General features: G+C 48.2%; 7 protein-coding genes across 7 annotated transcripts; 3 read left to right on the top strand and 4 right to left on the bottom strand.

The window, feature by feature from the left end:
- Positions 1-511: 511 nt before the first annotated feature.
- On the bottom strand, positions 512-1,844 carry Asppvi_000494 (4-hydroxyphenylpyruvate dioxygenase family protein; the record flags this gene model as incomplete). The annotated part of the gene is made up of 3 exons (XM_043296803.1): positions 512-896; positions 952-1,116; positions 1,180-1,844. The coding sequence occupies 3 exons, from the start codon at positions 1,842-1,844 to the stop codon at positions 512-514; spliced, it is 1,215 nt and encodes a 404-aa protein (XP_043152738.1).
- Positions 1,845-2,558: 714 nt separating this feature from the next.
- On the bottom strand, positions 2,559-3,044 carry Asppvi_000493 (Ctf8 family protein; the record flags this gene model as incomplete). Its single annotated transcript, XM_043296802.1, has 1 exon — positions 2,559-3,044. The coding sequence occupies one exon, from the start codon at positions 3,042-3,044 to the stop codon at positions 2,559-2,561; it is 486 nt and encodes a 161-aa protein (XP_043152737.1).
- Positions 3,045-4,154: 1,110 nt separating this feature from the next.
- On the top strand, positions 4,155-4,754 carry Asppvi_000492 (uncharacterized protein; the record flags this gene model as incomplete). Its single annotated transcript, XM_043296801.1, has 1 exon — positions 4,155-4,754. The coding sequence occupies one exon, from the start codon at positions 4,155-4,157 to the stop codon at positions 4,752-4,754; it is 600 nt and encodes a 199-aa protein (XP_043152736.1).
- Positions 4,755-5,231: 477 nt separating this feature from the next.
- On the bottom strand, positions 5,232-5,828 carry Asppvi_000491 (Cnl2/NKP2 family protein; the record flags this gene model as incomplete). Its single annotated transcript, XM_043296800.1, has 1 exon — positions 5,232-5,828. The coding sequence occupies one exon, from the start codon at positions 5,826-5,828 to the stop codon at positions 5,232-5,234; it is 597 nt and encodes a 198-aa protein (XP_043152735.1).
- A 957-nt stretch (positions 5,829-6,785) lies between these two features.
- On the top strand, positions 6,786-8,162 carry Asppvi_000490 (MRG family protein; the record flags this gene model as incomplete). The annotated part of the gene is made up of 4 exons (XM_043296799.1): positions 6,786-6,949; positions 7,168-7,399; positions 7,510-7,894; positions 7,951-8,162. The coding sequence occupies 4 exons, from the start codon at positions 6,786-6,788 to the stop codon at positions 8,160-8,162; spliced, it is 993 nt and encodes a 330-aa protein (XP_043152734.1).
- A 420-nt stretch (positions 8,163-8,582) lies between these two features.
- Asppvi_000489 (ARMH3 family protein) lies at positions 8,583-10,993 on the bottom strand (the record flags this gene model as incomplete). The annotated part of the gene is made up of 8 exons (XM_043296798.1): positions 8,583-9,270; positions 9,339-9,749; positions 9,809-10,143; positions 10,214-10,326; positions 10,391-10,544; positions 10,596-10,676; positions 10,736-10,858; positions 10,913-10,993. 8 exons carry the CDS (start codon positions 10,991-10,993, stop codon positions 8,583-8,585), a joined length of 1,986 nt encoding a protein of 661 aa, XP_043152733.1.
- A 903-nt stretch (positions 10,994-11,896) lies between these two features.
- On the top strand, positions 11,897-12,698 carry isa1 (Fe-binding Fe/S cluster assembly protein ISA1; the record flags this gene model as incomplete). The annotated part of the gene is made up of 2 exons (XM_043296797.1): positions 11,897-12,596; positions 12,661-12,698. The coding sequence occupies 2 exons, from the start codon at positions 11,897-11,899 to the stop codon at positions 12,696-12,698; spliced, it is 738 nt and encodes a 245-aa protein (XP_043152732.1).
- Positions 12,699-13,269: the final 571 nt, after the last annotated feature.

Here is a 13,269-nt window from a genome sequence, read left to right as displayed (position 1 = left end):
CAACTGTGAAGTGCTCTTTGCAGGCGTTGCGATGGTGGACACTGCTCAATGATGAGGGCATGCTTATAACCACCATATATCGAGGTATGCGGGTTGAACTTGATCGAGGGGAGCTCTGTGAGTCCGACGTGATCTTTCGATCAAATGGGGTCTTTGATCATTCAGCTTCGTAGATGAAGTTCGCAGATCAAAAGGCATCCACGCCTGCATTCCTACAGTTTCGTGTTAACGCACGACTTCATGGTCTCGGAAGCGATTACTACATCCTTTGATACGACCAAGCGAGCGATTCGCAAGAAAATGAGGTGGATATTGACAATGGTAAGGGAAGTAAAGGAGCGTGAGTTGATTTAGCCGCGGATTCCAACAACGATGGATGGCTGAGGAATATTCAGATCAACGATGGAGTGGAGTATCCATTAATTCAGTCCCTTGCCGTGACGGCGGACGTTGATCTAAGCTAGTCTAGTCTACAGAGACGACCTGGGCCGCCAGATATCAGGGAATTAGTCTAAAGATTACCCCTTCGTGCTTGCTCGCGTTCAAAAGCCTCGAACAGACTCTTGAAATTTCCAGCACCAAAGCCGTCAAAATTGTTGCGCTGGATGACTTCGATGAACACCGTGGGCCGGTCCAGCACATGTTTGGAAAAGATCTGAAGCAAATATCCCTTCTCGTCAAAGTCCACCAGAATATGAAGCTTTTCCAGAACGGCAATATCCTCCTCGAGTATCAGTCCGGTGTGTGACAGTCGCTGACGCAGGTCCGAGTAGTATACGCTGGGAACATCGAGGAAGGATACACCTCTTTCTCTGAGTCGAATGACAGCTGTGACGATGTCGTGTGTTCGGAAAGCGATGTGTTGGACGCCAGCGCCGTTATAGTAGTTCACGAACCTGTCGGTTGGTCAGCTCTAAGACTTGTTTACCCGGCGGTGCAGCAATGACCTACTCCTCGATCTGTGACTTCTTTTTACCCTGAGCCGGCTCATTCATGGGCATCTTAATCACTTCGTTAGGCGACGCGACGACGATCGACCGCATGGCGGAATATTCGCCGCACATGTTTAAGTCATCTACAGTCCAGTACCGATGGAAGTTAAGACAGTCCTCGTAGCTGAAATGACGACAGTTAGCAACCTTCACCCTTAAGACAGCGCGGAACAGCAGCTATACGTACTACTTGACAATTGGATCGACACCGTTCCACGGCTGATTGCCAACGCAATGATCTATCTCAATGAAGTCGATCGATGGCAGCAACCGATTGATGGGATCGTCGTCTGTTACGGCTTCATAGCCTGGTAGAAAGGGGCCGGAGTAGTGGTGACGATTGATCAACGAATGCACTGTATCCTCATAGGTACCAATCGTGGCCAGGGTGATTGAACCATGCTGGTCATCCTTCAAGGTTGTCGGGACCGCAACTGGAGCTGCTCCGTGATCTACTGCTCTTTTCCAGACAGCTTCGATATCGCCCTCGATCCGGAATGCAACATCCTTGACACCGTCGCCGTGCTTGTTCAGATGACTGTGAACTTCCTCCAACAATCTCCGATCCGCCTCGGTAACGTCATCGTCATATTCGCCTGTTCCTGACAAGGAACGGATCGGAGAAGTGAGAACAAAGATAGCTTGGCCGTTGGAGACGACGTGCGATACGACGCTTCTAGAACCAGTTTCGGGACCGCGATAAGCGATTTGCTTGAATCCCATCCGGGTCACGTAGTAAGAAGCTGCTTGTTTCGCATTGCCCACATACCACGTAATGTGGTCAAATCCCACATATTCCGGGCCTAGATTGGAAGCGAAGATGTTCTCCTCGACCTTGTTCAAGACTGTCATGGTTTTGGTGACATGGGGGACTCGAATTTATTTGCCTCAGGAATAGCACAGGGAAAGCGAATGTAGGGGTGAAAGCATTTGTATCTTCTCGTTATCATTATTAGCAGTAGAGGTGTAAATAATTATTTAGCTATCACTTCACCGACCCAGTCCCGGCCCTTCGTCACAAATTGTTAATAAACTTTCAGTGTTCCGCGATCCCTGCAACCGGCCAGCCAACCAGACTTGGCTCACGCTTAATAGTGCGACGCCATTTCAATGGTTTTTGGTTTTAGCCCTGACTTGTATGACTGAGACTTGGACAGGTCAGATTTATTCATTGGTACCCTGGTACATTTTGATATAATGGCATATCTATCAGATTCTGTAGGACAAACTTCCATTCTCTGGGTTCATTAGGGATGAGATAGTTCTTTTTGAAGCAAATTGGCCTTCTCATCTGCTGACACTGGACGTTGGAACCAGGTATGCCTCAAAATTAGGAGGCAGAAGCGAGTGAGACCCTATATCACCTGCTCTCGGTCTCGAGTAAGCCACCCGCGACATCCGCGCCTCCGTATCGAAGCCCGTAATCTCGAGGGCCATTCTGTAGGCCATAGCGACAAGATGTCCCGACGCTTCCCGGTTCTCCTGGGACAAAACCAGTGTCCTTCGTAGCTCTCGAACACTGGCTTCTGTATCACATTCACATTTGCACCACTCCAGCACACCCCATCAACTATCATTGACTGGCTCCGGCCGATTCTTGAAGAGCAGCTTGTACTTGATGATCTCCACAATCTCCAATTCCTCGCCCTCGGACTCGGCGGTCCTGTCGTCGTCAGGACGCTTCTTACGCTTCTGCACCAACGCGAGTGGCTGCGCCAGTTTCTTTACTTCCCCCGTCATCCGCTGATACCGGCCGACGTACAGATAGACTCGCTTCATCCATTTCGTGTCGTCCGGTGACGTGGTTTGCGGCGAGTAGTCAGGGAACATGAGTTTGCCAATTGGTGTCTCGAACGCGGTTATGGCAGCGTCGGGATCTTTGGCGTCGGCGGGGCGAGGAACCGCGCCCTGATCGTCGAGGGATGGGAGGTTAATTGTGCCTTGTAGTTCGAGGATTGCCAGACCCGAGGGCGTTTGTAAGATATGGGGGAGTGGGTTGTGGGGGTGAGAGGGAGAGCTCGACGCTTGAGGATGGAGGGGTATCGACGGCATTCTGGCTTGAGAGGTTTTCTGGTGGTTTTTGGGGATTATATTCAACCCTAAAAATATTTTCGGGAAGGTTTTGGCTTTTAGGCTTTGACACAATATACAATAGGCAAATGATGTATAGGTCTTGTAGACTCGTGGGAGAGAATAGCGCGTTGCTCAGAATCAACTGGTCTTATCGCTTATCGATAAGCAGATATAATATCCAGCACAATATTATTATTGCAAGGAGGTATATACCGTCCTCTATCATGCACATAGCCAATCTATTATGTTTTTGAATGTTAAGATATCTTGTTTCCCAATTAGCTGCATTGACCAGTGGTACGAGCACCAGCATTTATGGTTGCCAGATTCCATCAGAGAAATAACAGGAGTAAGTGTTGTACGTGGCCCAAGTTGATGAAGTACATCAGTCCTGCCACTCCTTAGCTTGTGGTTTCTTAAGGACGTAGATACAGAGAGACGATCTTGTAACTGCCATATAGAGCTACTCAAGCGTGGGCACATCATAAATCATAAGCTATGACGTGAATGATCACTAAATGCCTGCAAGACAATACCATCACATTTCCATGACTAGCGTGACCAGTGACGAATGATGGACCAACACATTCACAAACTCACAAGCTCTGTACAAGGTATTAATTATTAGGGTGTCTATAAAACCGAATCTTCTATAACGCTGCTTCTGCATCTTGCCATGTCGCCATTCTCAGGAGCTTTCCTACACCGACAACACAAACATATTTTGCATTCGGAAAACTTCTGCACCTTGTCAAGGAGGAAAACGGGTCACTCCAATGCGATCGACCGAGACTCATATGTAAGTTCAAGAAATGAGAGGTCTGTATCTGTCGATCGTCTTAATTCCTTCTCTGTTGAGCAAGCTGAGACTGCTAAAAGAGTCCAGACATGTTCCGTATCTCTGCACCAGGATATAACTAATCTTTCCTTACCAGAGGCGAGCGATCTTAGTTCAGAGCACTCCAGTATCAAGCTGTTAGAGCTTCCTAAGGAAGTACGACAAAAACCCTGCCATGTGACTGCCAGCAAGTAGGCTAACAATCGAACAAGGGCGAAGGCCACGCTGGTCAGACACATACAATTGCAAACATGCCGTATACTTCTTCCAAGACATGGATCTCAGACATAATCAAGGAATGTGACAAATTCGCGAGAATTTTGAATAACTCTCTGTTTACCGCGCCCGAGTCGCCAAATGTCCCTGAAGCCTACTGCGAATGGCTTGAATATGGAGTGTTCATCAATCAAAGAACCCAGGAGGCAGAATCTCGACGCCGCACACTAAGAGCCTCACAACAACTCAGCCGGGCGAAAACCTCGATTCAGCCATTCGCTGGCAAGACGTTCAAAGACACTCGATCTTCCGTGCTGGCAATGGAGACGATATGGCTACCTTCTATGAGCTTCCATCTTGAACGGCCTGTCGCTCCCTGGCCATGCAGCGACGAGCTCATGAGCGACAGTACCACGAGAAGTATGTCTGGATATTCCCGCTTTCCACCTCTGCCTAGGGTACCAGGCAACGAGACCGTCGATTGGAGAAAAAGAGCACCAATAACGCCGTACCCGTTTGATACTTTTGGAATGCCCAGTCTAGGACTCATCGCCGGCGCGCCAGATACCGAAGATGAGATGGCTTTCTTCGTCGGTCAGGCCCTGCTCGAGGAGATCAATATTGATGAATTCTAGACTGGCACTGACTGGACGGACGATTCTGGAACGCGGCAGTTTTCATGAGGACGAGATACGTGGATTCGGCGAGCGCATGATTCTCTTTGACTTCTCTGCGTATTAAGGTGGTCCTGAAACATGAGTGCACCTCGTTGACTGTGAAAGATTTTCTCTTTTCTTGATCAGATGTCGGACTACTTGACGTAGAAAGGCCGCTTAAATTCTGAATGTTGGACTGTTCCCCGAACGAAAGGGGCGTAAGAGTGTACTGAGAACCTCATGTGGATGATGTGCGAAGGTCATCCGCAGAAGAACACCGGAATCGTCCAAGGTATACCGGTAGACTCCGGAGGGCGAAATATGCATACCCCATCGCGTAGTTTGTGGGATGTTTGGCGTGCTGCGGTCTTCGAATATTTTGTATCTCCGGGAGTTACTACGGCGGGAGAAGGGATGGAGCGTTCCGTTATAGTAAGTGAATGCTCGTAGCAGCATTCACTGCGATATCTTACGATAGCAGACTTGCTCGAGATGCTCGAGACCATCTATAGCCTCCTTTACCATCTCTTCCCCAGATGACCCTGCAGGCCCTTGCATTTTGCCGTACCGCAGATCACTCAGCTCGCCAACTGTGGCGCTGAGTCCGGACAACACAGTTGCTGCATCTTGGTCCACCTGGGAAATCTCATGCTCAATATTTGAGCATGCGGTCTCCATTGCGGACAAAAGGCTGGAAATGGAGTGGTAATCACTGGAAGCAGCATTAATCCCCTGACCAAAGAGCTGGACATCCATGTCCATCTCCCGGCAGTCTTTCTCCTCCATGCCGTCAACGCCGGTCTTCATGATTGCTTTTCGAAGTTCGGCTTTTTGCGTCTCTCCTTGACGGACTTCCTTATCAATATTCTCATTGACGGTGTCCATGTCTTGCTCTCGCAATTGTTGGAGCTCCCGGTAAAGCACTCTGATATGCGGATGAGCCCGCAATTTCTTCGGGAAGAGTTCAGTGAACTGTTGCAACGAAATGATGGTTGGCAATGAAGCAGGCGAAAGCAGAAAATTGCTCAGAATGGATGCCTCAGACGGTGCCATACTGAGGTGATGGGAGACCAAATAATAATGTCAATGAGGCTTCTCTTCCTTCCTTTCCGTGCTTAGAAAATGAAATATATTCCGACCCGTATGATCTGTTTTGCTAGTCTTCGACAATGATATTCCTTGATTTTGTGTTGGTTTCTGACTCCAGCACAATAGGACGCTTGGCGATTAGTGATAGTGAAGACAAGACACGTCTTCAGATTGATGAGGAAATTTCTGAATAACGCTTGGTAGATAAGTACAGAGACCCAAGGAGATAATAACTTATGATGAATTCACAAAAAGGTTGCTGACTATTGTGCAACAATCAACAATTACCTTAAAGCAGGGTTGTTCAAGAGGAAAAGAAACGCCGACAGGAAGGTAGACGCGTGCAACTCTAAAAAGTCAGTCCATTTTTGGTTCCGCTTCATTCTTACCGTCCACCCCGACGCCTCTCTGTCTTCCTTCAAACTGTCATCGAGACCACAACCACGAATCGGTCAGAAGCATCTATCTTCTTCACAGCTGTCATCAATTGAATACTTGCTTGATCTGACCCTGTCGCGTCTCCCGAGGAGGTGTTCGACTTTCTACATCTGGCTTCCGCGGGCATTGAGACCTTCGCGTCTAACGCGGGGAACGATTTGATATACGAAGCTGATATCTTCGTATTGTGATTCCAATCGTTCTTCTACAAAGATCAAGTCTATTGCCTTCGTCCGCCTCTCATTGACGCAACTACTGCGGCCAGTATTCGCTGATATCCCTGGTTGTGTCGCACGTGCTTCTGCCAACTCAAAGCCTTATTAGGCTGCATTGCCAGGAACATCCTCCTTAGTGTCTCATCATTCTCATCCTTCTGGGAAGCCCGTGTTGGTGGCTAAAAGTAATACTACCAAGTCCTCTTCCTCTGCTTCTTCCGGAGCAGACAGCCTTTTATCATACCTCATCTATCTCGCCACATCCAAAATGGCGCCAGCAAGCCAATCTACTTACCAAAAAGACGAAAGAGTCCTTTGCTTTCATCATGAGATTCTATACGAGGCAAAGATCCTCGATGTTAGGCACACCGATGCTGAGGACAAGAAAAGTCCGTTCGAGTACCTAGTTCACTACAAGGGGTGGAAGAACACGTAAGTACCATCCTGTTTTCGCTTTCTTTTGTTGCGGGTGGCGGGTCTCCTACACCCATGCTGCTCTGTTGACTTCAGATTCGTGATTTTACCGCGTGCCTTGAGCCAACTCTGTCTCAATCAAGGCGCTAAATTGCACCTGTTTGAGTACATTGATGGAACTCTCGAATCGCAAGATTTGGTACGTTGAATGGCTGTAGCTGACTTGTTCCACGCAGATGGGATGACTGGGTGCCTCAAGATCGGCTCCGGAAATTTACGGATGAGAATAGGGAGCTCGCTACTACGCTCCGTCGTGAGGCAGAGGCTGCTTTTCGCCAGAAGAGCACAAAGACTACGTTGAAGAGAAAAGCAGGCTCCGACCGCGGCTCCGCCCGGGACAGCGAGGAGCGACAAACATCAGTCCCTGGTCGCGCGACCAAGAGGGCCAGAGACAATGAAATTGAAAAGGTAAGCAAAAGTCTCTCCAAAATGAAGACTGCTGGAACATGCCCGCTATGTCCTTGAGGGATATTGCAAGTCTCGCTGCTCTGCGCATGATACTCACAATATGGCTACAGGAAGAACATTTCTATACACGACCATCCGTGAGGATTGTAATGCCGGACAATTTGAAATCCCTTCTCGTAGATGACTGGGAAAATGTGACGAAAAATCAGCAGGTTGTTGCTTTGCCGGCCAAAGCATCAGTCAACCAGATATTGGAAGATTTCATCGCGGAAGAGAAGCCCAAGCGTACGAGCTCAGCTGACCTGGATGTCCTCGAAGAAGTCATCATGGGTATCAAGGAGTATTTCGACAAAGCGCTTGACAAGATTCTGCTCTACCGATTCGAACGCGAGCAGTACAAAGCCCTCCGCAAGAAATGGGAGGCGGGATCCGGTGAATATTCCGAGAAGGGGCCCCTCGATATCTACGGGGCCGAGCATTTGACGAGACTTTTTGGTATGCTTCTCCATCGTTTGGTCTTCAGAAGTCTACTTACTTATTTATTCGTCCAGCAACTATGCCGGAGCTCATTGCGCAGACAAACATGGATCTCCAGTCCACCAACAGACTCCGGGAAGAGTTGTCAAAATTCACGCTCTGGCTCAGCAAGAACTCAGACAAGTATTTCGCCACGAGGTACATGACTGCAACAAATGAGTACGTAGAAAAGTCAAGGGGTAACCCCAGTTCTGCAGCTGTGGCTGCCACGACACGGCTCGTCTGAGCATGATGGGGTGGCTGGAGTCGTCGCTGAGATGTTTTCTTCGTATACGGATGACATGCGCCTGTCGTCGATCTTTCTTTACGGTGTGTTTTGGTTAATGTGCTGCTCATCTGCAGCGCAGGCTAGCAATCAGCTATGCGCACCATGGTTTATCATGTTTGAACTTGTATTATTAGATCTAGAATTGGCCAGATTTCATCACGAATTCTCGAGAAGACACTGCCTCATCACGATATGCATTCTGGCGTCCTAGGTATACAAGTCAGGACCCAGTTCTCATTCATCGATTCTGATCCTATAGCTATACAGGATGATATAGTTCAAAGAGGAACAACCAAGACAACGGTAATTTACAACCATTTGGGCCTCTTTCGGGGCACCGCAAGCACGCTCTTGCGCTGAGGTTGAAACGAGGAATTTCTACGCAACCAATTGCCGGGCATCCTCCACGGCGCATCTGGCCGCGCGCTTCAATTCCGTCTTCCAGTCCGCCTCACGCCATCTCGTCCACGCACTCAACCCCTCGGGCGGCTGAATACTCAACGTGTCGTAGCCCTGTTTGATGATCCTGTGAACTTCCCGGGGCGAAAGATTCTTCTTCCGGTTAGCCGGGATCGGTACAGGATTCGACACTTCACCACCAGGTTTCAAGCTCGCCTCAACGTTCTTGTCTGGGTTAAAAAGCAAAGTGTAGAAGTGGGTCGAGACGGAGATCAGAGTGTCGACGGCGGCGACGTGGATGTCCTTGCTGGCGACTGTTGTGGGGTCGGGAATCTTCGAGGCAGAAGGAGTTGGGGGCTTGAGGGAGTAGACGTCGCGAAATCGGGTGATGATGGGACCTGTTTCAACGAGTTTGTAGAACAAGTCGTCGTAAGATGCCGGGTCTGGGAGAAAGGTGTCCCCTGCGGAGACGCAGAACGCCACCAGGTCTACAAGGGAGGTGGTGAGAGTGGCGATGTTGGGAGAATTTGACAGATCCGACGCGTACGTGGTAAGGAACCGCATCAGGGAGAGCAGAGTCCTCCAGAGCTCCGACCAGTGGTATGTCAAACGGATTTTGTTCATTGATAGGTAGGTTAGGAGCCGAAGAAGGATGGCGATTGAATGACTTGAATGACGGGTGGATATTAGTCCCAAGCGTCCTGTTAGGTAAAACGAAGAAAAAAGAGAATTTACCTGTAGATGTTGGCATCAAGGCGCCGCCGGAGATTATGGGAAATTGTATCAATCATAATGTCGAAGATAACAGTTGCGAGAACCCTGTCCCCGGTGACGAGCGGGAGATATGGCTGCCTTTGCCGGCAAAGGCGCACTTTCCTTTTCTCCCCGTCACCGCAAAGCTGTTTACACAAGGATGAGTCTTCAGAAAGGATGCGAAGAGTGAAGAGGTTTAGCTCCGCATAGTGTGCAACCCGAGGAGATCTGTAAGCGTGCTGTAACAGGTAGCTCGTGACAGAGAGAAAGCTGGCAAATGGAGATTCCTCGCTCTCTTTCTCTGGCACGGAGTTAATGAGGTGATACCCAAAGAGCTTATTTGCATTTGCAAAGTCATAAGTGGCTAGAAGAATGGCTGCTTCCTGAGCCGGCCTGATTCCTGTTAGCCAACGGGGAAAATGTAAATGGAGGAGTACCCAAAGCGATCTTACAGAGCTGCAAACATCTCCTTCGCTTCCTCCGCTGTTAGCGCCTGTGGTTTATTCCTCGTGCCTGGAGCAAGTCTTCCAAGTCCAAAGAAGACCAGGGTGCTACTGAGTGTCCAGCCCTCAGGTGCATCGTCCTGTACAGCAATATAGCCGTTCCTCAGGGCAGCGCACGAAAGACCGACACCTTTGACGATCTTTTGAATGCTCGACTCGTTGACAAAATCGTCGAGGCGCAATTGGTATGGGTTTTGAAACTCGAACTTGTTGTAGTTCGCTAATAGTCCGAGAAGGAGGAACGGCTCAAATATTTGAATAGGGGTATCAGATTCGTGCACAAACTTCGGGGTGTGTCAGCAAAAACTCTCGAATCCAAGCAAGCAGAGCAACTACGGCTTAGCACAGTCATACCTTCATGAGGGAAGGGAATAGATCCCTATGAGTAAAGTAGGAGACGAGACTCGTCTTATATGCGCCACTGGTAAGAGCAATGGCTACCCGGATGGCTTTAATCCGAATATCAACTGCACGCTCATTAGCGGCCATAGTTTGGTCAACTTAGGTAGCCACTTCTGATTCGGAACTCACAGCTGCTCCCATTGCGAATAATACCATCTAGAACGGTGACAAGGTTCGAGATAACATGGTCGACCTCATCAAGCCCGGCAAGGACAGTGATAACATCAGAGCTAGGATTGGTATACTTCTTCTTCAGCACACATGCTAAGAACACTGTCAAGGTCTGGCTAAGGCATTAGAGCTTGGAGTGCAACTTCCACATCTGAAAGCTCACCTCTAACGCAAACTCGTTCACTGGGCTAACTCCAGAGTTGGCTTCCTTTATTGCACGCGCAAACAGCTGCTGGGTTTGAGCCTGGTACAGAGTCAGCAAGCAATATCAGGTTGGAATCTTTCTTAGGGTTGACGAGATACCTGTAAGTGAAGAGTATCTTCCGGACCGAGCCTATCTAGAATTAATGCAAGCTGGGCCCGATCAGGCGGCAACAAAAAGAACTCTCGCCAAAAACCTTCAGATGGTTCTGCATGATCTGAAGCCTTGGTAAAATAATTTAGCATGAGATGCAGAGGAATTGTAAATGGATCACGCACTTGAAAGAGATTTTCGTATAGTTGCACAATTTTAGGCTTGAAAGTCTCCGGTCTACTTTGCTGTGTTAAGGGGGATTCCATGATGTTATACACGAGACTCCAAAGAGTGTAGAACCATTGCAGCAATACCTGGGGATCAGCACAAGTTAGGAACTGCAATACCAATGATGATAGAAAGATTCCGAATATATGAATATCCAATGTACCATAAGTACAAGTGTCGAGGCATAATAATAGTTGTCTCCAGCCATTTCTGCCTCTTTGGGCCAGAACGCACTAGCCACATAAGCACTTGCGTTGTCAGCAAATAAGCCACATTTCCTTGAGTTTCCTTATTGAGGAGAGTCAACGATGTCCAGCCTTTGAATATCAGATGCTTTACTTCTTAATATGATCTTGTAAAAGCATGAGTGACTCTACTTCCATGGATTTTGAAATATTAAAGCTGTCAAAAAATCTAGATCATTGGTATTTGTTCGACTTCAGTTGTTTTTAAGGATGTTCACATATTAGGGAAGCATTATTAGACAGATAGGAAATCTCAAACTAGGCATGATGTAGATCAGTTGATAACAATCCTATTGAACAAGCCGATCTACCTTTGATCTTCTCAACATTGAAGCGCAATTAAGAACGATATGAGGGTTCTACTAAGAGACTCGACAGCCATCACATGATTTGAAGTGGCGCCACCTCCAGAGTGAACCTGGAAGTCCTGAATGACATTTCAGGGCGGGATGCGTAGAAACACCTCAGCGCTGATTGGCTGGTTGACTAATTATCCATGAACTCTTTGCCGAAACCCCGACTCTCTTCCGCCTACAAAACAGAATCATTTCCCAAAGTACCCATTTCTCTATATTTGATGACAACTTCTCCCCTGAAACCAGCAAGTCCATCGCAGATACAAAAGGATCTACCTCCTATTTCCCATTATTATAGATTGCAGTCTTCTCCTTTATACACATAGATTTGATTCCTATCATGTCATTCTACAGGGTTACTGTGCACCCTTCGKTGACATCATCCGCCACGATGTTGAGAGGCGCGAGCAGACCATTCAATACACAATGCGCGCAAGCGCTCAGGAGTTTCTCCTCATTTGGAAATACATATCGGTCATCGAAGCGTGATATGCAGACCGCTACTGCCTACCGACCCCATACCTTACCGTCTGTTTTCCCTCCTCCGTCCCGAAACGCCAGCACCCCAGACACGTCTATCGCAGCAGAATTTCCACCAACTCCTGACACGACGATGCAAAAACAAGAACAGAGTGGAGGCTATTCGAATGTGAGCCTGCGAGAAGGGGAAGCTCAGAAGTCGAAACCTGTTACAACCGCACCCACCACAAGCTCGACACACGCGGAAAAGCCCCGAAGAAAATTACGGGCAAGGAAGGCGGCCATGAAGTTAACGCCGCTCGCGGTTGAGCAACTCCGTAAGCTCCTGTCACAGCCAGACCCCAAGTTTATTCGGGTGGGTGTGAAGAATCGGGGATGTTCTGGGCTCGCCTACCATCTTGAATACGTTGAAAAGCCTGCAGCTTTCGATGAAGTTGTTGAACAAGACGGAGTGAAGGTTTTAATCGACAGCAAGGCTCTGTTCAGCATAATTGGTAGCGAAATGGATTGGCAAGAGGACAAGCTTAGCCGGAAATTTGTCTTCCGAAATCCCAATATTAGTAAGTCCCCATCATTTGTATACATCTTTATCACGATGCAGTTTGTCTAACGTTGAAGCTACAGAGGAGCAATGCGGATGCGGCGAATCCTTCATGGTCTAGAACATCGTTTTTGGAATGTTCGCTTTTGCTATTGGGTTAATTGGGGTTTCATGGAGGTGCATTTAACGGCGTTATTGCGGCTTGCTCACGATATTCACATAGACCTGATCCCTGGTCTTACGGCTTTCTTTTCTGGTGTTACATGCGTCGGCAACAGTAGATTGATACTCGGCCCAGCTGTGCTCTGCAAGGGCAGCATGGAGAAGGCAAGACTGGGGCTTTCTTATGGACCTAGTCCGCAGCTCCTATTTGCCACTCTTTCTCTTTTCTTAACCTGGCATGGGGTGTAGTCTTCTTCCGCGGAGCAGTTTCCCGGTTTGACGCTCAAGATACATTTGGGCGGAGTTTACAGAGACCTGTCCAGCTTCAAACAGATCGTACATATACCTTAAGAATTATAATGAAACTATATATTATGCTTATTGTCTCCTGTCTCCTGACTTTATTGTTATGTCATTTCCCCAAGCGGATGTCTGGATATCACGTGAGCGTTTGGAAAGCGGAAATCTGCTGGTAGTCGTCATTTCAATCGGTCTCTGTTTGGCAGTTTGCAGTTACTGACTATGCGATG

The sequence above is a fragment of the Aspergillus pseudoviridinutans genome (assembly GCF_018340605.1).
Source record: "Aspergillus pseudoviridinutans IFM 55266 DNA, scaffold_1, whole genome shotgun sequence".
In the NCBI taxonomy this organism is placed as follows: Eukaryota; Fungi; Ascomycota; class Eurotiomycetes; order Eurotiales; family Aspergillaceae; genus Aspergillus; species Aspergillus pseudoviridinutans.
Note: the sequence above shows the minus strand (reverse complement) of the source record. Positions and strands in the feature narration are given on the sequence as shown.